This window comes from Oncorhynchus mykiss, chromosome 15 (assembly GCF_057628025.1).
Source record: "Oncorhynchus mykiss isolate SJ-2025 chromosome 15, ASM5762802v1, whole genome shotgun sequence".
In the NCBI taxonomy this organism is placed as follows: Eukaryota; Metazoa; Chordata; class Actinopteri; order Salmoniformes; family Salmonidae; genus Oncorhynchus; species Oncorhynchus mykiss.
Genome location: NC_143036.1, coordinates 63432139 through 63456352, shown reverse-complemented (window position 1 = coordinate 63456352; position 24214 = coordinate 63432139). Strand labels below are relative to the sequence as shown.

General features: G+C 48.3%; 1 protein-coding gene across 50 annotated transcripts in view; it reads left to right on the top strand.

The window, feature by feature from the left end:
• Window positions 1-24214, top strand: part of kmt2e (lysine (K)-specific methyltransferase 2E) — a 40413-nt gene that overhangs the window by 1645 nt on the left and 14554 nt on the right. For 10 of the 50 annotated variants that reach the window (XM_090200755.1, XM_090200754.1, XM_090200750.1 and 7 more), the window contains exons 2-11: window positions 8158-8342; window positions 14297-14408; window positions 17468-17697; window positions 17917-18056; window positions 18789-18973; window positions 19189-19428; window positions 19575-19705; window positions 20277-20394; window positions 20546-20655; window positions 23875-24142. In XM_090200755.1, coding sequence (XP_090056881.1) covers window positions 8272-8342; window positions 14297-14408; window positions 17468-17697; window positions 17917-18056; window positions 18789-18973; window positions 19189-19428; window positions 19575-19705; window positions 20277-20394; window positions 20546-20655; window positions 23875-24142 — 1605 coding nt within the window. In that variant the 5' untranslated portion in view covers window positions 8158-8271. Of the gene's footprint in view, window positions 1-8157; window positions 8343-12381; window positions 12575-14293; window positions 14409-17467; window positions 17698-17916; window positions 18072-18764; window positions 18974-19188; window positions 19429-19574; window positions 19706-20276; window positions 20395-20545; window positions 20656-23874; window positions 24143-24214 lie in introns of those variants that run through there. The other 40 variants (XM_090200751.1, XM_090200742.1, XM_036944862.2 and 37 more) reach the window with 7 other exon arrangements.

Sequence of the window (24214 nt, the reverse complement as noted above, 5' to 3'; positions counted from 1 at the left end):
CATGACGTGCCAAGTTGCCTTACTAACTAGCTTAGGTAGCTAATCTTTTCATGTTAAAGCCCTCGTTGGTCAGCGTAACGACGTTTACCGCAGTTCGAACGCTAATATTAGCTAGCTAAGTACTACGACTGGTGTAGCAGTCTGGTAGTAGTACAAGCTTCAAATATTGATACAATAACTCATGTATTTTTTTCAAGACAGAGGTCCAATGTAATTTGTTAGCCGCTAGCTACGTAGCTTGAGACAATGGTTCATTTGCCGAGACTCGCTAGCCAACGTTTTGTATATTTGAAAGCCATTGCAGCTAGCATGGCTCGTTAGCTAAACAGCCGGCTAAATTACCGACGAGATTCTACATTTTTCAAATAATAACTACACAGAAACGGCATCGACAGATTGATACTTAAGTAAGAATGTCTGAAAGACGATTGATTGCTTTCTTGGGGATTTTCTTCTCGTGGCGAGGGTCCGTCCCCCAGTTACACGGTTTTCTCGCTGTCCTTAGAAAAGCGCTATGAAAATGGCGGCTTGGCTTGATGTTGTGGTAATTTAATAGCTATGTTCAGCCCTCCACACCCCTATCGGCTGAGCTGACTGCAGCGCCGACACACTCACGGGAAAGCTAGTGCACAATGGGATATATTTATTAAAGACAGCTTTCTGTCGTACATTTAAATAATGACAATGTCCGCGTTTGATGCAAACATATACTTGTCAGGTCAAGTTTGAGATTCGCTGGCCAACTGTCTGGTTAGCTAATAGTCCCCCCCTCATGTCGTTCAATCACATTTCTTTGCTAATATTGTGTTTCGTGATGCTTTGTATTTTAGGAGCAGGGTGTATATACAGATTGTACTACAACGCAATATACGTCAGATCAGATTTATTGTAGTTGCTGAATTTGGCCGAGTTATTAACATGTTGTCATGTTGAGGAGTTGCATAACAGGATACAAACGCAGCACTTTGTATAAAGAACAATATGAGGTTTATTGCCACCCCCACTCTTCTTTGACCTCATACTTTGTCCAACACTAAACATTCCCACCCTTTTCTGGCAAGTTGGACTAAGTTACCACATTTAACAGTAAGTAGGCTACTAGTCTAACTCATGTGTTTGTAGAAAGCACTAGGCGGACATTTTTTATATCTCATAATTCACTATCAATAACCTACCCATTCTCTTACTGTGGTCGAATGGTAGGTTCATGAAACATCAATGTTATTTTATGGGGTAAGCATGTCAATGTAGTTAATAAGTAGTAATTATCTAAAGGTCAGCTCGACTGAGGAGGAAAGCATTATACTGATTGTGGATATGAACCATAGAACAAGCAGGTCACAACAACCATGATTTGTGTCATTGCTGGAACTATGTGCTTGTGTAATACTTACCAGTGTTAGGGTATGACTAGTACTAGAAACTCAGTCATTAAATTAGCTAGGAAGATTTCAGTGTGGTTAGGCCTAGCTCGTTGGAATATAGGCTAATTTGTCTCAATTGTATTTTCCAATTTGGAAAATTTGCCTAATTCACATTAAATTCATGAATAGATAAACAGGCAGTTTCTCAAGTCCTACCTGGTGGCCAAAGGCGTTGAGTTTTGTGAAGGGGGAATGAAACAACAGCCGTGACTTGGTTATTTCCCTTTGACATTGACAAAGACCTGCTGCCCTCCTCTTGCCCCTCCCCCTCCCAGCGCCTTACAGGCTCAGAGCAGATGCCCGTCATCAAATAACCAAACAATGAAAATAAATGGCCAGATTTTTTGTTGTTTTGGTTGGTGACAGTGTTGAAAATTCATGATAACACACAGCTGACACACAGCTGGCCAGCGAGTAGCTCTATATCACTCCTTATAGAAATAACAAGAACCCAAGTCTCCCAACAAGGCTTTTTAAACTTGCCTGGCTACACCTCACACATGTACACATGACTCCACTTTGCCCAAACAATCTTCTGACAGTGAATGTCTTTCCTTTCATGTGTTGTGACATTTTTCCAACAGCTCAGGCCCCATTCACAGTAGTATGGCCCCGTCCCCTGATGGTGGCTCTAGCTTTGGGATGGTGTGAGGCAGGCAGCTCTACACCGCTTCATTCCCTCCTCTCTGCTGGCCTGTGAGACAAACCGAAGAAGCTGGATACTTCTCTGTGGTGCAAACTTTGGTAGCCTCTGTCCAAATGCCAGTTTGAGACAGTCGCCCAGTGTTTTTTTTCTCCTCATGACCCCATGTTGCCATAGCTATGTAAGAAGAGACTCCTCCTTAAGCGAACAGAAAATTATCTGGATTTGTGGCCATCTTGGATGGAGGCTGCCGAGAGAGATTGCCATTAATCTATTCTGTTTTGGTTCTCCAAGACGGCACTAATTAGTCTTCTGTGTCTTTATGAGGTGAGGGTTATGTTAATTCCCCCTCTGCCATTCGATGGCAAGAGGACAAATCATTGGATGCAGAGGTGTTTTCAGTTTTCCCCACAGTGAGGCTGTGCAGCTGCTCTCTTTCTCTAGAGGAGCCTAGTGAGAGGGCTGTGTAGGCTATCTTCGCTGCCACGGCTGACTGACTGACACTCTGATACAGGCACGCATTTGCTTGTGACTCCTGATCTTTCTTTTAAATGACACAGGTGCTTGTTTCACAAATGCCTGTCAACAGTGGGGGTAAAGTAAGGCCTCAGACTGCTGTACACTGCTCCCTCTAGTCTTTCCACAGCTTATCTTTGCATAGTGGGATTCATCCTCCACCAAATGAATGATGTCATGCTACGTTTGTGATATCACTCATGCAGTGGAGACCTAGATGCAGAGAGGCCCTGGGAGACGTGGGCCTCTGCCGGGAAGTAAAATAGACACTGGTTTGAACTGCTGCAGGCTGGAATCCTCTGACAAGTAATGTAGCTGGCACAGTAAAAAAAATGACTGTTTCCCTCGATGTTGGCCTCTCTGAATACAGTAAAAAAGGTCTCCATTTTGTGTGGACGTGTTATAAATACTGGATGAGAGCGGTCCTGCTGTGTCTAATCAGAAGCTGATATATAATACACAATCCCCAGTCACCTACCTCTTCTTCCTCTTAAAGGGACAGTGGCCTCTTGCTCTGTCCTGGTGCTAGACGCCATGCACGGGGCTGGAGCGCTTCTTGCTTCGTGGCAGTCATGCTACTATAACCATGTCACAGTCTCATAGCATTCTAAAAGTCTCCCTAACTGCGCCGTATTCAAATTGCCTCACACACTGACTCACACTGCCTTCTCTGGTTCCCTCTCCTCACTCCCCCTGGTGGGTGCCCCCTCTGTACACTCTTACACAGCTGTAAATACCTGATATGGTGTGTGTGTTTCGCTGGCTGTGTTGACAGAGAGAGGTGGCCTGCCTGCCTGCCACTCCCCCCTGGGGGACAGAGGAGTGCGTGGCAGGGAGCTCTCGCTACTGTCTTGGGTGACACCTTTCCTTTCACCTCAACCCCAGGCGCACACACACATCCATGAAGGGCTCAATAAGAGAAGCTATGAAGGCTTTTCGAGCGGCCAATAGCCAGGACAGTGGGCCACAGAGGGGGGAAGTGAAGGAGTTCACAAAACAGGATGTTTACTGCTAGTCTGCTGTATCGAACGAAGTGCTGGGTAGGACAGAAGAAGGCCATAGCTCAATGGAGCTGGTGAGAATCTATTGACTTCCTCTCTGCCTGCCTTGTCCTCCACTATAGAGTGCTGTTTGTGTTGTTCTCTCTGTCCCTGGAGAATAACAGACTCCATCCTGAAACTGTATCATCTGTATAGATATAGCTGGCTGACAACAGTACACTGCCAGCCTGGGTAGTTTTACCCTGTGGGGCTGCCTGGCTCTGTGGTTCTAAGCCTCCAGTGTCCTCCCTTTCTGTGTAGAGCTAGAGTCGGGGCTTTAGTAGCACATAGGAGGCTGGCCTTGCTCTGAGGCCCAGCACAGTCGCATAGGTCACACACGAGAGGGAGACAGGGTTCAGGTAACCTGTTTTTTTGCGGTGCTGGGCGGCTGTAAAGGATCCCTTGTTAAATGGGCCTTTCGCTAGTTAGACTACCTCCCAAATAGGTGCCCCTGGGCTGGGACTGCTGCAACAGCAATCCTGATACTTCCCTAGCCCTGCCCACTTCCTGTTGCTGTGCTACATGCTAACGCTACTTACTTAGTGCAAGGCACGCTGGGTACTGGGTAGACTCAGTGGAGGCGAGGGTGAATGTAGTGGTTGGTGATATAACGCCAGTGTGAGCCAGGTGTGAAATTGATCATGGAACAGTGCTGTAATTTGGCTTGAGTGTCTCTGACCAGGGCTGGGCGATATGGCCAAAATATCATATCACTTTATTTTTCACATTTTTTTAATGGTATTTCATGTTTTTTTAAATAAATGTTGTACATAAGCTTTATGAGTAGTGCAAGGCCCTAAGGTGATTTCAATGAGTCTTTCTCTATTCGGATTGTTTTATACTGTTTTCAACCTCATCCAAAAATAATTTCTGCATTTCTTGCACTCATTTGAGATAATTGCAACACTGCCACGTAGGGCTGCACAATATGGGCAAAAAAAACCTAGGCCTATGATTAACACCAGGCACAAAAAAGCTAGATTTCAGCCTAAAAGTCTCACTTTTATTTGGTTTGAGCAGTTGACCTTTCTTTCCTAATATAGACAAGACTGAGTCACTCAGGTTGACAGGCGAGCTCGACGCAAATCAATGATTTTGTTTGTCATCGGTCATCCTTATCAAATTTAAGAATGTCAAATGGTGCCGTGCTGTGTTAGGGAGAGGAGGCTGTACTGAGGGAGAGTAGGCCAGAACAGGCCCGCCCCAGACCAGCTGTCAGAACCTGTCTGTACTGCACTGAAAACCCTGGCTGGGTGGCTGTACCCTGCACCCGAGATGGGAGATGCAAAAATCCCTGTTTTTGAAGATCCCTCATTTACCCCCTGTGTGTGTTCGTTTGACAGGGTACAAGCCCAAAGTGTGTAGGCTGATGTGTATAGAGTAGCCTCTAGGGCCCACTGTCTCTCACTCACTCTCTCACACACACAGAGTGTGCTGGCCTGGGGCCATTGTCTGCTGTTTAGTGTACTCTGCAGAGTGTGGATGTGGACGAAGCAACATCATTCTCTCTCCAATGCCTTTTACTGGGTCTGGACACAGTGCAGTTTGCTGCTGCGCGATAGGTGGTCAATGGTAAACATCACAGTAGAACTTATCTACTCGCCACTGGTGGCACCCAATCTCTAACACACGCATACACACAATGTAGGCCTACATCTCTAATGTCCTGTATTATTGATGTATGGCTTCACCTTCAGAGGTAAAGCACAGAGGGAGCCCTGGCAGCTTGGGCACAGTGATTAATGAAGGACAGGACAGCTGATGCAGAGAGTAGCCCTGTTTGGGCACTGTGAAAGGTAGGGTTGTGACATTCTGATGGTGTCTTTTTCCAGTGTATAGGAGTGTCTTTATTTTGGTGTGTGCGCTCATGGCTGGCTGCTGCGATGACTCAGCCTATGAGGATGGTGTGAAGTCACTTCAGCTCTGTTGGGAACTTAGAGGGAAGGAGGAGCGCGGCGTCCGTTAGAAGCCTGTCTTTATGTCCATCGTTCTCTTCTCCCGGCTCAAAATCAAACACTGAGACTTGGCCCAAAGAGCCTCAATGAAAACAAGCTCTGACATACGGTGGCTCCAACTAGCCTAGCGCGTGTGTGTGTGTGTGTTTTCCCTGCTGAATGCAGTTCAGTGACTGGTCTGTCTGAAAAGGAAAGTTATTCCCCCACACAATGACGTGACTGTGGCCTTAGTGAGGAGGGGGGTATTGGGAAAAGGAGGAGGGCAAATGAGAAGAGGGGGGAGAGTGGGCTCAGCTCTAGTCTCTGCTCTACTCTCACACGTAGTCTCAGAAGGCTGCTGTGCCTGTGCTAGAGGAACCCTAGTGCCCATACAGGAGTTTGGGTGCCTCCCAGAGGGTAGATGGATCATTTGGAAGGCTCCCTGCAGCGCTGTGAGATCTGTGATGAGAGAACATCAGACAGAACGAAAGGGGGGACAAAAGCACCACAGCTTTCCTCCTCGCTTGACTAGCTAGTGTTCTGCCATCAACATTTTTTGCTTCGTCTTTCTCTCCCCCTTTTCCTCCTGTACTCTCCCTCCCCCTTTCCCTCCTGCACTCTCCCTCCCCCTTTCCCTCCTGTACTCTCCCTCCCCCTTTCCCTCCTGTACTCTCCCTCCCCTTTCCCCTTCTTCACCATGCTCTGTTTCTCTCTTCCAGACTCTTTGTAATTAGGAGCCCTGTCTGCGGCACTCCCCTTCCCTTCCATGCTCTGAGGTTTATTTAGGAAAAGGAGAGAGACATCCGGGTGGGGTGGATGGGGCACAGCGAGGGAGGGCAGAAGGAGTGAGGTGGAGAAAGAGTGAGGGAGCATTTGTCTTTTTCCTCTGCTTTTTTTGGCATGTTGGTCCCGTGTGACAGACAGCTCCGCTAGAGGAAGTGGGAGGAGCGTCGGAGGCAGTCACAGCGCTCAGATTTTGTCAGGAATGCTGTACTGTACTCGTTAGCCTTTTTTCCAACCCCCCTTTTGTGTGTCTTGAATGTGTCTGGCCCTGGTGCCGTGTGTGTGTGTATGCGCGCCCCTGGGTGCCTCCCAGCAAAGGAATGTGTGCGAGGGTCTAGAAGGGGAGGGGGTTTGGGTTATCTGTCTGTGTGGGGGTGGTTGTGTGTGTGTGTGTGTGTGTGTGTGTGTGTGCATTCCTGAGCAGTGACAGCAGGATTCCCTTAGACAGGCAGAGAAGATCACAGCAAAACGCTTGGAAACAGACGGCCTGTTTCCGAAGGAAGGGATTTTTACTACACCAAAACATACTGAGCCTTTGAGATAACACAAAAAGGTTTTATGTCATTTCAGTGGTCTGGCTAAGTGCCCTGTTACGGGGAAATGTTCCAGCAACAATTGGTTTCTATTGTTAATTGAGCCACACAAAGCTGTGCTGTGATATGGGCCCTGCTGTTTAAAGGGACTGTAAAAATGTTTCGGCGGTCTAGTAAACCTGAAATGTCTAGATTTTTATAGCAGTGTGTCAGAGATGAGCCCTCTCTGCTGGATGCCTGGGCTGGTACACACACAGAGGTGTGAACTCCAGCCTATTTTGTCTTGGCATGTGTCCCTCCCACTAATCCCATTTATCAACAACGCTGTGCTCTCAGTATCAGGGCCAGCGCATATGCCCCTGTCTGGACACATGCCTTGCATTACGTAGGCAATAAGCTATAATAGCCTGTACATTACCACCCACTGTTTGTTTGTGTTTTGGTTAATTGGGACAGGTCTATTTAATCTATGTACGTAGCATTGTTATTGCCTGTTAGCGGGAGTGGCTACCTCTCTCTGTCAACCTACCATTAGTCCCTAGTCCTACTTCTCTCTTCATCAGAGAGAGGCTGCAGTCTGTCTGACACCTAATGGAGTTAATTATTGACTTAGTCTTTCTATGCATCTTCTGTCCACCTGCAATGCTGAACAAACAGAGGGAGAGTGAGACAAGATGCCTATTTTACACTGGCTTTCACATCTAGACACAGCCAGGGGCTTGTGACAGCTCTAATTACAGCGTTAAAGGATTATGCGTGTGTGTGCGTGTCCCTTTTAGAGAGTGAGAGTGTGTGTGTGTACGCTGTTCTGCTCAATAGAACAATCCTGCTCGGCGAAAAGATGGTCTCTGTGTTGCGTTTTTCTTTCTCCTCCTCCATTAATGGCCGCCAGTCAGAGCTCTGTGTTCTCTCACACCCCCTTGTGGTGGAACACTGCCACCGCAGCATCCTGAATTCCTGGCAGTCTGTGTAGAGGTCGCGTTTGACCAGTTTACCGACATCAGGCATCGCCTTACTATAGCTTCTCTTTCCCCTTGCGCCCATTAATGTCTCAGGTAGCCAGTGAGGTGGGCGAGGGTTCTCTTTGAGAGCTTTACTAGGGAAATTCCTATCATGCTGTTTATTTTCTGTGTTACTAGCAGTTAGCTAGTACCTACATCTCACACATCTGAATTTATGAATCATGGTGATTCCTGGAAATACCCTAGTTTCAGATAGGTGACTGTCCCTTTTTCACCATGCTAACTACCCTGTCTTTCTCTCTCTCTCTCTGTGTGTTGGCAGGCCTTGTGGATGCACTTAGATGTCTGCAATGAGTGCTGTGGCTGGCATGCCTCAGTGTTTTGGACTCCCATGCTCTGGACTCAGTAGGACAAGAATTGATCAGCAAAGAACGTCATGAGCATAGTGATCCCTGTAGGGGTGGACACAGCAGACACCTCATACCTGGAAATGGCTGCAGGCTCAGAGTGAGTATACCAACGTCTTCAGGCCCAACCCACCATCTCATGATTCATCTCACCCTTCTCTTACTCTCTCTATTCTCCTTTTCACTCATTCTCTGCCTCTCCTCCATTGTCTGCTGCTGTCATCCCCCCTCGCATCTTTCTCATCCGCTCTCTCTTTTTATTTCATCCTTTCTCCCCAGCTTCCTCATTCACTTTAATTGGCCCTGTCATCTGTCTGTGTCTGTCGACCATATCTCCCCCTTACAACCTAAAGCTCTCTGTGTCTCTCTCTTTCTGTGTCTCTCTCTAGCCCTGCTGTCTACTGTATGGGACAGGCCTGGTCAATCACTGCCATTGATCACATACACAGCATTACTCACCGTCTCACACCCATCACTTCCCATAGACATTCTCCATGCCCTAATCTGACCACCCAAGTTCCGTATATGACAAAACACACTTTGTAGAGACGATATGAGGCAGAAGACCTTGTCACTTAAATACAACATATGTTGTGTTTATGACTATCTAGCATCACACACCCTTACTGTTCACTTTCTGTTTCTGAGTTGTTGCTTCTGTGTAATACAATGTCAGTGTAGCCAATGTCATGATTTAGAATGACTCCTACCAACCTGACACCACCAGGTGGAGGGAGAATTTTACTCTGAAAATGACGCATCTGATCCATGTCTGTACGCTGTGCACCTTGTTAGGGAAGTGGAGCCTGTCGCCATGGCAACAACATACCACCCTCCTCACAGTATTCCCTATACTCTCCTCGGGGATACTGGCAAAGATTATAGACAAATAAGAGAGACATTCTCTGTGCTCCTGTGGTTGAAGAACATAAAGGTCTGCTTTTAGAGGGCTTGTCTCTTTAAATGGGGCCCAGCCTTAAGAGCTGTTGCAGGCGGCCACAGCTGGTTGCCATAGAAACCTCCCCAATGTCTCCCTTCCGCACTGTGCAGGAGCCATTGCCATGGTCACCAGGCTGAATGACAGGTGGCCCTCTTGTGATTAAGGCATTTAAATGGTTCCCGTCGCGTTCAGGCAGCCCAAACTGTTGCATATACACTGACTCTGCGTGCAATGAACGCAAGAGAAGTGACACAATTTCACCTGGTTAATATTGCCTACTAACCTGGATTTATTTTAGCTAAATATGCAGGTATAAAAATATATACTTCTGTGTATTGATTTTAAGAAAGGCATTGATGTTTATGGTTAGGTACGCGTTGGAGCAACGGCAGTCCTTTTTCGCAAATTGCGCACCGCATCGATTATATGCGACACAGGACACGCTAGATAAACTAGTAATATCATCAACCATGTGTAGTTATAACTAGTGATTATGATTGATTATTTTTTATAAGATAAGTTTAATGCTAGCTAGCAACTTACCATGGCTTCTTACTGCATTTGTGTAACAGGCAGGCTCCTCGTGGAGTGCAATGTAATCAGGTGGTTAGAGCGTTGGACTAGTTAACTGTAAGGTTGCAAGATTGAATCCCCGATCTGACAAGGTAAAGATCTGTCATTCTGCCCCTGAACGAGGCAGTTAACCCACCTTTCCTAGGCCGTCATTGAAAGTAAGAATGTGTTCTTAACCGACTTGCCTCATTAAATAAAAGTGTAATAAAAAAAAAACATTTTAAAATCCAAATCGGTGTCCACCTACCTCCACTGTGAGGGAGCACAGGGTAGGGCTGTCTGTCTGTAAAACACACCGGACTACCTACCTCCACTGTGAGGGAGCACAGGGTAGGGCAGTCTGTCTGTAAAACACACCGGACTACCTACCTCCACTGTGAGGGAGCACAGGGTAGGGCTGTCTGTCTGTAAAACACACCGGACTACCTACCTCCACTGTGAGGGAGCACAGGGTAGGGCTGTCTGTCTGTAAAACACACACCTACCTCCACTGTGAGGGAGCACAGGGTAGGGCAGTCTGTCTGTAAAACACACCGGACTACCTACCTCCACTGTGAGGGAGCACAGGGTAGGGCTGTCTGTCTGTAAAACACACCGGACTACCTACCTCCACTGTGAGGGAGCACAGGGTAGGGCTGTCTGTCTGTAAAACACACCGGACTACCTACCTCCACTGTGAGGGAGCACAGGGTAGGGCTGTCTGTCTGTAAAACACACCGGACTACCTACCTCCACTGTGAGGGAGCACAGGGTAGGGCTGTCTGTCTGTAAAACACACCGGACTACCTACCTCCACTGTGAGGGAGCACAGGGTAGGGCTGTCTGTCTGTAAAACACACCGGACTACCTACCTCCACTGTGAGGGAGCACAGGGTAGGGCTGTCTGTCTGTAAAACACACCGGACTACCTACCTCCACTGTGAGGGAGCACAGGGTAGGGCTGTCTGTCTGTAAAACACACCGGACTACCTACCTCCACTATGAGGGAGCACAGGGTAGGGCTGTCTGTCTGTAAAACACACCGGACTACCTACCTCCACTGTGAGGGAGCACAGGGTAGGGCTGTCTGTCTGTAAAACACACCGGACTACCTACCTCCACTGTGAGGGAGCACAGGGTAGGGCTGTCTGTCTGTAAAACACACCGGACTACCTACCTCCACTGTGAGGGAGCACAGGGTAGGGCTGTCTGTCTGTAAAACACACCGGACTACCTACCTCCACTGTGAGGGAGCACAGGGTAGGGCTGTCTGTCTGTAAAACACACCGGACTACCTACCTCCACTGTGAGGGAGCACAGGGTAGGGCTGTCTGTCTGTAAAACACACCGGACTACCTACCTCCACTGTGAGGGAGCACAGGGTAGGGCTGTCTGTCTGTAAAACACACCGGACTACCTACCTCCACTGTGAGGGAGCACAGGGTAGGGCTGTCTGTCTGTAAAACACACCGGACTACCTACCTCCACTGTGAGGGAGCACAGGGTAGGGCTGTCTGTCTGTAAAACACACCGGACTACCTACCTCCACTGTGAGGGAGCACAGGGTAGGGCTGTCTGTCTGTAAAACACACCGGACTACCTACCTCCACTGTGAGGGAGCACAGGGTAGGGCTGCCTGTCTGTAAAACACACACCTACCTCCACTGTGAGGGAGCACAGAGTATGGCTACCTGTCTGCTGTAAAACACACACCCAGGTAGTTATCATCTAGCCCTCTTCCTTCCACCCTACTGATAAAACAAGACACAGATCCTTGTTGCTCTTCGAGGCCCTCGTGTTCTCAACACAGGACAGAGGTTAGCATTAGTGTGCTAACTTGCTAACCCTAGGAACAGCAGCACTACTCCCAGAGGAGCAGTCACTCTCTCTCCACCTCCCTCTGAAAGATGCAGCGGTGTGTGTTGGCTGGCTGTGCAGGAGTGCGCTCTGTGTCTCTCTCTGTCTCTCTCTCCCTGTCTCTCTCCCTTGCTGTCTGTCTGTGTGTGTGATCTCTTGCTCCATTTTAAGCTCTCTCTTGAGCTGGGAGCTATGATTAGCACATGCCTAGCTGTCTGTTTAATTGACACCTCGGTTCCATCTCTGCTGTCTCTTTCTGCTGTCTCTGCTCTCTGAATCTCCCGGTGTCTCACATCTCATAGCTTCCCCCTAGACGTGTGTGATTGTGATCGACAATAGCATCATGTACTCTGTGTCTTCGTCCCTGACTTCCTATGAGACAGACATGATTGATGCAGTCAGTCTCAGTCCCTTTGGCCACTCACACTGAAACCAAACATGGCCCCTCGCCATCCATCAAACAAACTCGCTCATCACATGTCTGTTTTCTTCTCCTTTGTCTATCATCCCCCTCTCACCAAAGGGACTATCCCAGGAAAACACAAACCCATTTTAAAGACTCCTCATACGATCACTAATTTCATCTCTCACCACTGAATGATGCATGCTGCATCCATGCAAATCCCCGATTATGAACTATATATTTTTACCCAAGTAAATCATTCACACAGTTTTCAGTAGCCTACTTTAAAGTTTATTTGGATTTGGCTTGGGTTGGATTACTTCTCTGCCCTGGGGAGTGTAGTGAACTCTCTCTCTCTCTCTGTGTGTGTGTGTGTGTGTGTTTCAGCGAGATGTACACACACCTTCCCCGGGGCCCGCCCCCTAGACCTTTTTACAGGCACTTACGTTTTCACTTTGACACAAAGCGCCTGCTGCTTGAGCGCCAATACCATGTTTAAGGAAGTGCTGCACAGCGAGCATTGAGAGGTCATGGTGTGCAGCACGTGGGGAGACTAGGTGTGAAAGACTGACTCCACCAGGTACTGTACTGCTGCTTTACCCTAGGAGGGACGGGGTGTCTAGAGAGAAGGAGAGGGAGGGTTGGAGCATTGGAGAGGTGTGTTTGTACTTTAACATGCTGACACGTGGCACATCCATTCGTTTGAGTAGCCTAGTTTTGCTACCCTACTGTGCTGCTACTGGCTTGTCATGTATTCCAGTTACTGTCTGGAAGTGTTTCTGCGGGGCTGTGTGTGTGGTGTTTCACATATTTTCTGTTTATTATTTAGGGTTTGTGTGTCAGCTGTTCCTAGTACTCGATGTCCAAATATGCTACATAGCCTGTTTGAGCCATATAACCATAGCATTCTACTACACCATCAGACCATGTATACATGTTGTAACACGGTACCTGTGAAGCTGTCCAGTTTGTTTAGTGGGCTTTTCTCTTGTACTCTGTATTGTTAGCCAAACTTCTTGGCAGGGCAGTTGGCCCCCTGTCAAGGTTTCATTTAGCCTCTGCTTCTGAGATGGCTGTGGATGTGCTAAGCCAGCCTCGGATACACCTGGGGGCATCTCTATTCTCTCTCCTTCACTCTCCCTCTCTTTGACCTTGTAGCAGTTGTCTGGACTATCCTGTAGGAGAAGGAAGGGGAGAATTTGGTGGAGCTTCTTCCCCATGACTGACCAACAGGCTGCCTGTGTGTAGGAGTTGCAGTATTAGTTGTTGGAACATCAGCTGGCCTTCTGATTTGTCATGACATCAGCCTGGAGTCTCAACTGCCTGGGCTGTCACTGGTCTCTTTCTTTTCTTCTCTCCTGACAGTGCCACTCCTCCCATCACTCCTTCTCTCCTTTCCTCCTTCATCTCCTCTGCTGTCTGTTTGCCAATCCCACTTGTCTTCTTTTTGAAGCCCTCCTCCCTCCTTCAATGCCAGTGAGAAGTAGCCTAGTTAACCATACCCCCATGTCCTTGGTTTCATGTTCAAACAGCCAGACAGGCTTTCTCTGCACCACTGCAATGTCATAGAATAAAAGTGGATTTACCAGTTTGATAAATTTTCTCACGAAAGTGAATGCCTGTTATTGTTTCTGCGTGTGTCAATGTTGTGTGTGTGTGTGTGTGTCCTCCAGAAATGGGGTTCAGGTTTAAATATTGTGGAGAGATTGAGCCCCCCATTTTAGTTATTAGCCCTGCTATCCGCTCTGTCCAGTTAGCTGAGGTGATATGAGGGGCAGGCAACTTCCACTCTGTCACAACCACTGTCAGCACCCCTAAAGCCCTCCCAAATAAACACTCCTCATTAAGCCAGTAGAAGAGGAGAATCAATGAAGCACAGCAATACACTCAAATCAAATCAAATGTATTTATAAAGCCCTTCTTACATCAGCTGATGTCTCAAAGTGCTGTACAGAAACCCAGCCTAAAACCCCAAACAGCAAGCAATGCAGGTGTAGAAACACTCACTGCTTATGAGGAGGTTCTCGCTGCGCTCTCTCCTATTCTACCCTTTTTCTCACTACCTGTCGTTTAACGCTACACTCATCTCCCTCCTGTTTCTCTCCCTCTTTCATGTCTAGCTTTCATTTCTCTCTGTCTTTTCTCGCTCTCTCTCGCTGTAGTAAATGGAATCCCCCTTCTTACTGTTTCTGTCCCTCTTGTATGTCTTATCTTTCATTTTACATCACACAGATCTTTCTTCTTTGTTACGTTGTGAATGGGATCCCCCTCCTGACTCTGTTTCTCTCTCTCTGTCCAGCAGACCAGAATCGGTAGAGGCCAGCCCTGTGGTGGTGGAGAAATCCAGCTACCCGCACCAGATCTACAGCATTAGCTCTCACCACTCCCACAGTTACATTGGGCTGCCTTACGCCGTGAGTACACTCCACTTCAACACTAAACTGCAGTACACACCACTACACTACCGTACACTATAATACAGGACACTGACACTACCGTACACTAATACAGTACACTGACACTACCGTAAACTATAATACAGTACACTGACACTACCGTAAACTATAATACAGTACACTGACACTACCGTAAACTATAATACAGTACACTGACACTACCGTACACTATAATACAGGACACTGACACTACCGTACACTATAATACAGGACACTGACACTACCGTACATTATAATACAGGACACTGACACTACCGTACACTATAATACAGGACACTGACACTACCGTACACTAATACATGACACTGGCACTACCACACACTATAATACAGGACACTGGCACTACCACACACTATAATACAGGACACTGGCACTACCACACACTATAATACAGGACACTGGCACTACCACACACTATAATACAGGACACTGGCACTACCACACACTATAATACAGGACACTGGCACTACCACACACTATAATACAGGACACTGGCACTACCGTACACTATAATACGATACTGACACTACCATACATTATAATACAATACTGGCACTACCGTACACTATAATACAATACCGTACACTATAATAAAGGACACTGACACGACCCTACACCGTAATACATTACACGGACACTACCGTACACTATAATGCAGTACACTACCATACACTAATACAATACCATGCACTATAATACAAAACACTGACACTACCATACACTGTAATACAGTACACGGACACTACCGTACACTATAATGCAGTACATTGACACTACCGTACACTAAAATTCAGTACACTGACACTACCGTACACTAAAATTCAGTACACTGACACTACCGTACACTAAAATTCAGTACACTGACACTACCGTACACTAATACAGTAAACTGTCATACAGGACACTACAGGACACTACGGTACACTGTCATACAGTACTGGCTATATAGCATACTTCTCTCTGGTTCTCTTTCTCTCTCACCCGCTACCAGACCTAATATAGCTGAACTCTTTCGCTCCTGGTTGATCATCAGTTAGGGTAGCTAGCTTCCTCCAGGCTAGTTCACTCAACTGGGGGAGGAGACTGTGGATATGGGTTAGGGTCAATCACAATGCAGTCTTTGCTTAGTGAATAACGAAAAGGAAATTCCAATTCAACGCAATTCATATTGGAAATAAGTGGCCGTTTGCAGTTGTTGAATCAGAATTTCAGTGTTTGACATACAGTGGGGCAAAAAGTATTTAGTCAGCCACCAATTGTGCATGTTCTCCCACTTAAAAAGAAGAGAGGCCTGTAATTTTCATCATAGGTACACTTCAACTATGACAGACAAAATGAGGAGGAAAAATCCAGAAAATCACATTGTAGGATTTTTTATGAATTTATTTGCAAATTATGGTGGAAAATAAGTATTTGGTCCTCTACAAACAAGCAAGATTTCTGGCTCTCACAGACCTGTAACTTCTTTAAGAGGCTCCTCTGTCCTCCACTCGTTACCTGTATTAATGGCACCTGTTTGAACTTGTTATCAGTATAAAAGACACCTGTCCACAACCTCAAACAGTCACACTCCAAACTCCACTATGGCCAAGACCAAAGAGCTGTCAAAGGACACCAGAAACAAAATTGTAGACCTGCACCAGGCTGGGAAGACTGAATCTGCAATAGGTAAACAGCTTGGTTTGAAGAAATCAACTGTGGGAGCAATTATTAGGAAATGGAAGACATACAAGACCACTGATAATCTCCCTCGATCTGGGGCTCCACGCAAGCTCTCACCCCGTGGGGTCAAAATGATCTCAAGAACAGTGAGCAAAAATCCCAGAACCACACGGGGGGACCTAGTGAATGACCTGCAGAGAGCTGGGACCAAAGTAACAAAGCCTACCACCAGTAACACACTACGCCGCCTGGGACTCAAATCCTGCAGTGCCAGACGTGTCCCCCTGCTTAAGCCAGTACATGTCCAGGTCCGTCTGAAGTTTGCTAGAGAGCATTTGGATGATCCAGAAGAAGATTGGGAGAATGTCATATGGTCAGATGAAACCAAAATATAACTTTTTGGTAAAAACTCAACTCGTTGTGTTTGGAGGACAAAGAATGCAGAGTTGCACCCAAAGAACACCATATCTACTGTGAAGCATGGGGGTGGAAACATCATGCTTTGGGGCTGTTTTTCTGCAAAGGGACCAGGATCACTGATCCGTGTAAAGGAAAGAATGAATGGGGCCATGTATCGTGAGATTTTGAGTGAAAACCTCCTTCCATCAGCAAGGGCATTGAAGATGAAACGTGGCTGGGTCTTTCAGCATGACAATGATCCCAAATACACCGCCCGGGCAACAAAGGAGTGGCTTCATAAGAAGCATTTCATGGTCCTGAAGTGGCCTAGCCAGTCTCCAGATCTCAACCCCATAGAAAATCTTTGGAGGGAGTTGAAAGTCCGTGTTGCCCAGCAACAGCCCCAAAACATCACTGCTCTAGAGGAGATCTGCATGGAGGAATGGGCCAAAATACCAGCAACAGTGTGTGAAAACCATGTGAAGGCTTACAGAAAACGCTTGACCTCTGTCATTGCCAACAAAGGGTATATAACAAAGTGTTGAGAAACTTTTGTTATTGACCAAATAATTATTTTCCATCATAATTTGCAAATAAATTCATAAAAAATCCTACAATGTGATTTTATGGATTTTTTTCCTTCTCATTTTGTCTGTCATAGTTGAAGTGTACCTATGATGAAAATTACAGGCCTCATCTTTTTAAGTGGGAGAACTTGCACAATTGGTTGCTGACTAAATACTTTTTTTGCCCCACTGTATACTATAAACCATAGAGAATGAGGGAACGCCATAGAGGGTTTTCTCTGGTATAAACCTGTTGTATGTGTCATCCTGAAGAAGTCACAGTGATGCTGAAAAGTTGGTGATTTACTGGGAGTTTATATATAGTGCTACTCTCTTTAATTTTGTGGCTTGTATGTGTCTCCTTCAACTCCTTTTTGTCCTCTTCCCCAGGACCACAACTATGGGGCGCGCCCCCCGCCCACACCCCCGGCCTCCCCTCCCCCCTCCATGCTGATCCGGCCAGGCGAGGGGCTGTTTGTGCCGGGGGGCCTTCAGGACGAGGCTTCCAGGGGCACCACACTCAGCACCTCGGAGGACGGCAGCTACGGGGCCGACATCACCCGCTGCATCTGTGGCTTCACCCACGACGACGGCTACATGATCTGCTGCGACAAGTGCAGGTAGGGACTGGGATAGACCCTCTCCTTTATCAGGTCACAGTGACTTAGACCAGAGTCCAAACTGTCCTAGCAGTGATTTATGAGCATTCTAGCCTTCAAACGATGTCCATGTCTCATCTCAACTTTTCTTTGGGATTAGTGACCCCTCTCTAGATCCCCTGTTGCATTGTGAATGGCTGCTGCTACTGACTCTGCCCTCTCCTCTCTCTTCTCTCTCAGTGTGTGGCAGCACATAGACTGCATGGGGATCGACAGGCAGCACATTCCTGAGACGTACCTGTGTGAGCGCTGCCAGCCGCGCATCCTGGACAGAGACCGGGCCATCGTGCTGCAGACCCGCAAGAGGGAGAACATGTCCGGTGAGTGGAGAGATGGTGAGATATACCTTTTCCAGTCCCTCCCAGTGCGCTGCAATAAACAGCTCTCAGATCAGATGGCAGTGTGATAAAGGCTGTGCATGTCAGGCTGCTCTGTTCACTACTGCAGCCTCTTCCCCCTGTGGGTCTGGAGAGACCCAGGCCACAAATCAAATCATATTTTATTTGTCACATGCGCAAGGTGTAGACCTTAATGTGAAATGCTTACTAACAAGCCCTTAACCAACAATGCAGTTCAAGAAAGAGTGAAGAAAATATTTACTGAAATAAAGTAAAAAATGTAATAAAAGTAACACAATAAAATAACAATAACGAGGCTATATACAGGGGGTACCGGTACCGTGTCAGTGTGCTGTGGTACAGGTTAGTCAAGGTAATTTGTACTTGTTTTTTACCCTAGCACTACACAGCTAATTCAAATAATCAGTTTGATGCTGAGTTGGTTATTTGAATCAGGTGTGTAGGGGCCCCAGGACCACAATTCTGATTCGGCTGCAAGCTGACACCTGCTGGTCACATCGAGTAATACAGCAATGCAGACATTTGGAATGGCAGACTGCTATGGAAAATCTTGTTTTTACCTTTGAGAAATAAGTTGTCTAAATAGGTTAGAACCAGGAAAACTTTGCTTTGGTTGGACCCTCTGTAGAAGATGCCCAAATAAACCTTTATTACCAATGCTTTATTAAGGCATACCGGTATGTATCTCTGCAGACGGGGACACCAGTGCCACAGAGAGTGGGGACGAGGTGCCGCTGGAGTTGTACACGGCCTTCCAGCACACGCCCACCAGCATCACACTCACCACCGGCCGCCTGGCGGGCAACAAGCAGGCCGACAAGAAACGCAAGAGGAGCGGAGACAAGGAGCCCGTCGCCACGTCAGCCCGAGCCAAGAAGGTCTGTGTTCAAACTTCCATTCAAACCTATTGACACTCAATAGTTTCTTATCTTGACCCCAACTGTACCTCTGAGCTTGACATGTATTTGTATGTGGAGCAACTCACCCCCCAAAGAGTTTTGGCATGTTTATTTCAACAATTTGTTATGTACTCTGTAACGTCTCTTAAACTGGTGGTAAACCTTGTTGTTTTATGCTGTCTGTTGTCTAACAGGCGTTCCGTGAGGGCTCCAGGAAGTCCTCCAGAGTGAAGGGTGGCGCTCCAGAAATGGAGCCCGGAGAGCACCCGTCTCTGTGGGAGAACAAGATGAAGGCTTGGATGGAGGCCTACGAGGATGCCGGCAGCAACCAGTACAGCGAGGACGTCCAGATCCTGCTCCGCGTCAAGGAGGCCGGCGACGGCAAGACCCTGGCCTACAACACACACACAGCCACCTTCAAACCGCCCGTGGAGGTAGCTGGAACCGAAACAGTGACCTACAAACATGTGTCCTCAAAGTGCCTGAGCAGGCAGCATACACACAGTTTGTATACACACATTGCCTCTGCAAATATCAGTCAGCCTCTTTCCTCATGTCCTGTTTTCTCTCCCCTCTCCAGAGCCAGGTTCAGAAGAACAAGAAGATCCTGAAGGCAGTGAGGGATTTGGCTCCAGACTCCCTCATCATAGAGTACAGGGGCAAGTTCATGCTGCGACAGCAGTTTGAGGCCAATGGATGCTTCTTCAAGAGGTGAGGACCCATCTGGTGGAAACCTGAGCTCAAGTAGAATCCTCAGCTCAAATTTAAAAGTGGAGTTCTACTCCTTTCCATAGTTGTATGTCTGAGACATTTGAGAGGGAGAGATTGATAGAAGGGGTATGTTTGTTGTGGTCCTCCCTTGGCAGTGGGCAGTGAAGTTCCTCACGTTCTTTCTCAGCTGCTGTTGAGCTCCTGGCTGTCTTCCCCTGGTCACCATATGGACATCCCCAATCTGTTACTATGTCTCTCTGCCCAGCACTGCATTTCATTCATCTGTCTCTCTCTCTCTCTCTCTCTCTCTCTGTCTCTCTGTCTCTGTCTCTGTCTCTGTCTCTGTCTCTCTCTGTCTCGCTCTCTCTCTGTCTCTCTCTGTCTGTCTCTCTCTCTCTCTGTCTCGCTGTCTCGCTCTCTCTCTGTCTCGCTCTCTCTCTGTCTCGCTCTCTCTCTGTCTCGCTCTCTCTGTCTCGCTCTCTCTCTGTCTCGCTCTCTCTCTGTCTCGCTCTCTCTCTGTCTCGCTCTCTCTCTGTCTCTTCTCTCTCTTTCTTTCTCTCTCTCTTTCTAGGCCGTACCCCTTTGTGTTGTTCTACTCAAAGTTTGACGGGCTGGAGATGTGTGTGGACGCCCGCAGCTTTGGCAACGAGGCTCGCTTCATCCGACGCTCCTGCACCCCCAACTCTGAGGTGAGTAGCCAATCGCAGACCACAATACAAAACCTGCTATAAACCCTGACCACACCTCCCAGAGCTACTAACTTCAACTTAACGTAACCTCATGAGTTTCAATAGGTGCCTCTCTCTCTCCCCTTTTCTCCACCTCTCTCTTCTCTCTCAGGTGCGTCATGTATTAGAGGATGGTATGCTCCATTTGTACATTTACTCTTTGAGGTCCATCAGCAAAGGCACCGAGATCACCATAGGCTTTGACTATGACTATGGCTGCTGGTAAGCAGGGTGGAATCGATCACTTAGTACCACACACACACATATATGTATGTATTAACTCAGCAAAAAAATAAACGTCCTCTCACTGTCAACTGCGTTTATTTTCAGCAAACTTAACGTGTAAATATTTGTATGAACATAACAAGATTTAACAACTGAGACATAAACTGAACAAGTTCCACAGACATGTGACTAACAGAAATTAAATAATGTGTCCCTGAGCAAAGGGGGGTCAAAATCAAAAGTATCTGGTGTGGCCACCAGCTGCATTAAGTACTGCAGTGCATCTCCTCCTTATGGACTGCATCAGGTTTGCCCATTCTTGCTGTGAGATGTTACCCCACTCTTCCACCAAGGCACCTGCAAGTTCCTGGACATTTCTGGGGGGAATGGCCCTAGCCCTAACCCTCCGATCCAACAGGTCCCAGACGTGCTCAATGCGATTGAGATCCGGGCTCTTCACTGGCCATGGCAGAACACTGACATTCCTGTCTTGCAGGAAATCACGCACAGAACGAGCAGTATGGCTGGTGGCATTGTCATGCTGGAGGGTCATGTCAAGATGAGCCTGCAGGAAGGGTATCACATGAGGGCGGAGGATGTCTTCCTGCAATGACAAGCTCAGTCCGATGATGCTGTGACACACCACGACGGACCCTCCACCTCCAAATCGATCCCAGCTCCAGATTACAGGCCTTGGTGTAACGCTCATCAGAGCAGAGCACATTTTGCCAGTCCTGTCTGGTCCAGCGACGGTGGGTTTGTGCCCATAGGCAACGTAGTTGCCAGTGATGTCTGGTGAGGACCTGCCTTACTACAACAAGCCTACAAGCCCTCAGTCCAGCCTCTCTCAGCCTATTGCAGACAGTCTGAGCACTGATGGAGGAATTGTGCGTTACTGGTATATCTCAGACAGTTGTTGCCATCCTGTACCTGTCCCGCAGGTGTGGTGTTCGGATGTACCGATCCTGTGCAGGTGTTGTTACACGTGGTCTGCCGCTGTGAGGACGATCAGCTGTCTGTCCTGTCTCCCTGTAGCGCTGTCTTAGGCGTCTCTCAGTATGGACATTGCAATTTATTGCCCTGGCCACATCTGTAGTCCTCATGCCTCCTTGCAGCATGCCTAAGGCACGTTAACGCAGATGAGCAGGGACCCTGGGCATCTTTCTTTTGGTGTTTTTCAGAGTCAGTAGAAAGGCCTCTTTAGTGTCCTAAGTTTTCATGACTGTGACCTTAATTGCCTACCGTCTGTAAGCTGTTAGTGTCTTAACGACCGTTCCACAGGTGCATGTTCATTAATTGTTTATGGTTCATTGAACCTGCATTAGAAACAGTGTTTAAACCCTTTACAATAAAGATCTGTGAAGTTATTTGGATTTTTATGAATTATCTTTGAAAGACAGGGTCCTGAGAAAGGGGTGTTTCCTTTTTTGCTGAGTTTATATATACACACACGACAAGATTGGTCAATCTCAACCATGTTGTCTTTCAAACTTTTTTTTTCTCCCTCGCTCCCCCCCTCTCTCGGTCTCCCCCCCTCTCTCGGTCTTCACCCCCCCTCTCTCCCTCTTCCCCCCCCCCCCCCCCCCCCCCCCCTCTCTCTCTCTCGGTCTTTCTTCCCCTCTCTCTCTCGGTCTTTCTTCCCCCCCCTCTCTCTCTCTCTCTCTCTCTGTCTTTCTTCCCCCCTCTCTCTCTCTCGGTCTTTCTTCCCCTCTCTCTCTCTCTCGGTCTTTCTTCCCCCCTCTCTCTCTCTCTCGGTCTTTCTTCCCCCCTCTCTCTCTCTCGGTCTTTCTTCCCCCCTCTCTCTCTCTCGGTCTTTCTTCCCCCCTCTCTCTCTCTCTCGGTCTTTCTTCCCCCCTCTCTCTCTCTGTCTCTCGGTCTTTCTTTCTTCCCCCCTCTCTCTCTCTGTCTCTCGGTCTTTCTTTCCCCCCCTCTCTCTCTCTCTCTCTCTCGGTCTTTCTTTCCCACCCCCTCTCTCTCTCTCTCTCTCTCTCTCTCTCTCTCGGTCTTTCTTTCCCACCCCCTCTCTCTCTCTCTGTCTTTCTTTCCCACCCCATCTCTCTCTCTCGGTCTTTCTTTCCCACCCCCTCTCTCTCTCTCGGTCTTTCTCCCCCCCCCCCCCTCTCTCTCTCTCTCTCTCTCTCTCTCTCTCTCTCTCGGTCTTTCTCCCCCTCTCTCTCTCTCTCTCGGTCTTTCTCCCCCTCTCTCTCTCTCTCTCGGTCTTTCTCCCCCTCTCTCTGTCTTTCTCCCCCTCTCTCTCTCTCTCTCTGTCTTTCTCCCCCCTCTCTCTCTGTCTTTCTCCCCCCCCCTCTCTCTCTCTGTCTTTCTCCCCCCTCTCTCTCTCTGTCTTTCCCCCCCCTCTCTCTCTCTCTCTCTCTCTCTCGGTCTTTCCCCTCCTCTCTCTCTCTGTCTTTCTCCCCCTCTCTCTCTCTCTCTCTCTCTCTCTGTCTTTCTCCCCCCTCTCTCTCTCTCTCTGTCTTTCTCCCCCCCTCTCTCTCTGTCTTTCTCCCCCCCCCTCTCTCTCTCTCCCTCTCTCGGTCTTTCTCCCCCCCCTCTCGCTCGGTCTTCCCCCCCCCCCCCCCCCCCCCCTCTCTCGGTCTCTCCCCCCCCCTCTCTCTCTCTCTCTCTCGGTCTTTCTCCCCCCCCCTCTCTCTCGGTCTTTCTCTATCGGTCTTTCTCTCCCCCATCTCTCTCTCTCTCTCGGTCTTTCTCCCCCCCCCCCCCCCCTCTCTCTCTCTCTCTCTCTCGGTCGCTCTCTCTCTCTCGGTCTCTCTCTCCCCCATCTCTCTCTCTCTGTCTTTCTCTCCCCCCCCCTCTCTCTCTCTCTCTCTCGGTCTTTCTTCCCCCCTCTCTCTCTCTCGGTCTTTCTTCCCCCCTCTCTCTCTCTCGGTCTTTCTTCCCCCCTCTCTCTCTCTCGGTCTTTCTTCCCCCCTCTGTCTCTCGGTCTTTCTTTCCCCCCCTCTCTCTCTCTCTCTCTCTCTCTCGGTCTTTCTTTCCCTGCCCTCTCGCTCGGTCTTTCTTCCCCCCCCCCCCCCCTCTCTCTCGGTCTTTCTTTCCCACCCCCCCTCTCTCTCTCTCTGTCTTTCTCTCCCCCCTCTCTCTCTCTCTCTCTCTCTCTCTCTCGGTCTTTCTCCCCTCTCTCTCTCTCTCCCCCCCCTCTCTCGGTCTTCCTCCCCCCCCCCCCCCACTCTCTCTCGGTTCTTCCTTCTCCCCCTCTAGTAAATACAAGGTGGATTGTGCATGTGTGAGGGGGAACCCAGAGTGCCCGGTGCTGAAACACAACCTGGAGCCCACCGAGAACCTGGAGGCCAGCAGCCGCCGGCGGGGCCGCAAGGACAAGGAGCCCATGATGCAGCGAGGGGACCACCTGGACCTGGGCCAGAACCAGAACATGACCCTTGACTGTGACGGCAGGACCAAGGGTCTGGGGGCCGACGGCAAGCAGAGGAAGCTATCGCCCCTCCGCCTCTCTATCTCCAACAACCAGGTAAGATTTCCCTGGCAACACAACTCACCTCAATCCATGTCTCCATCACACACACCCCCTATCCCCTCACGC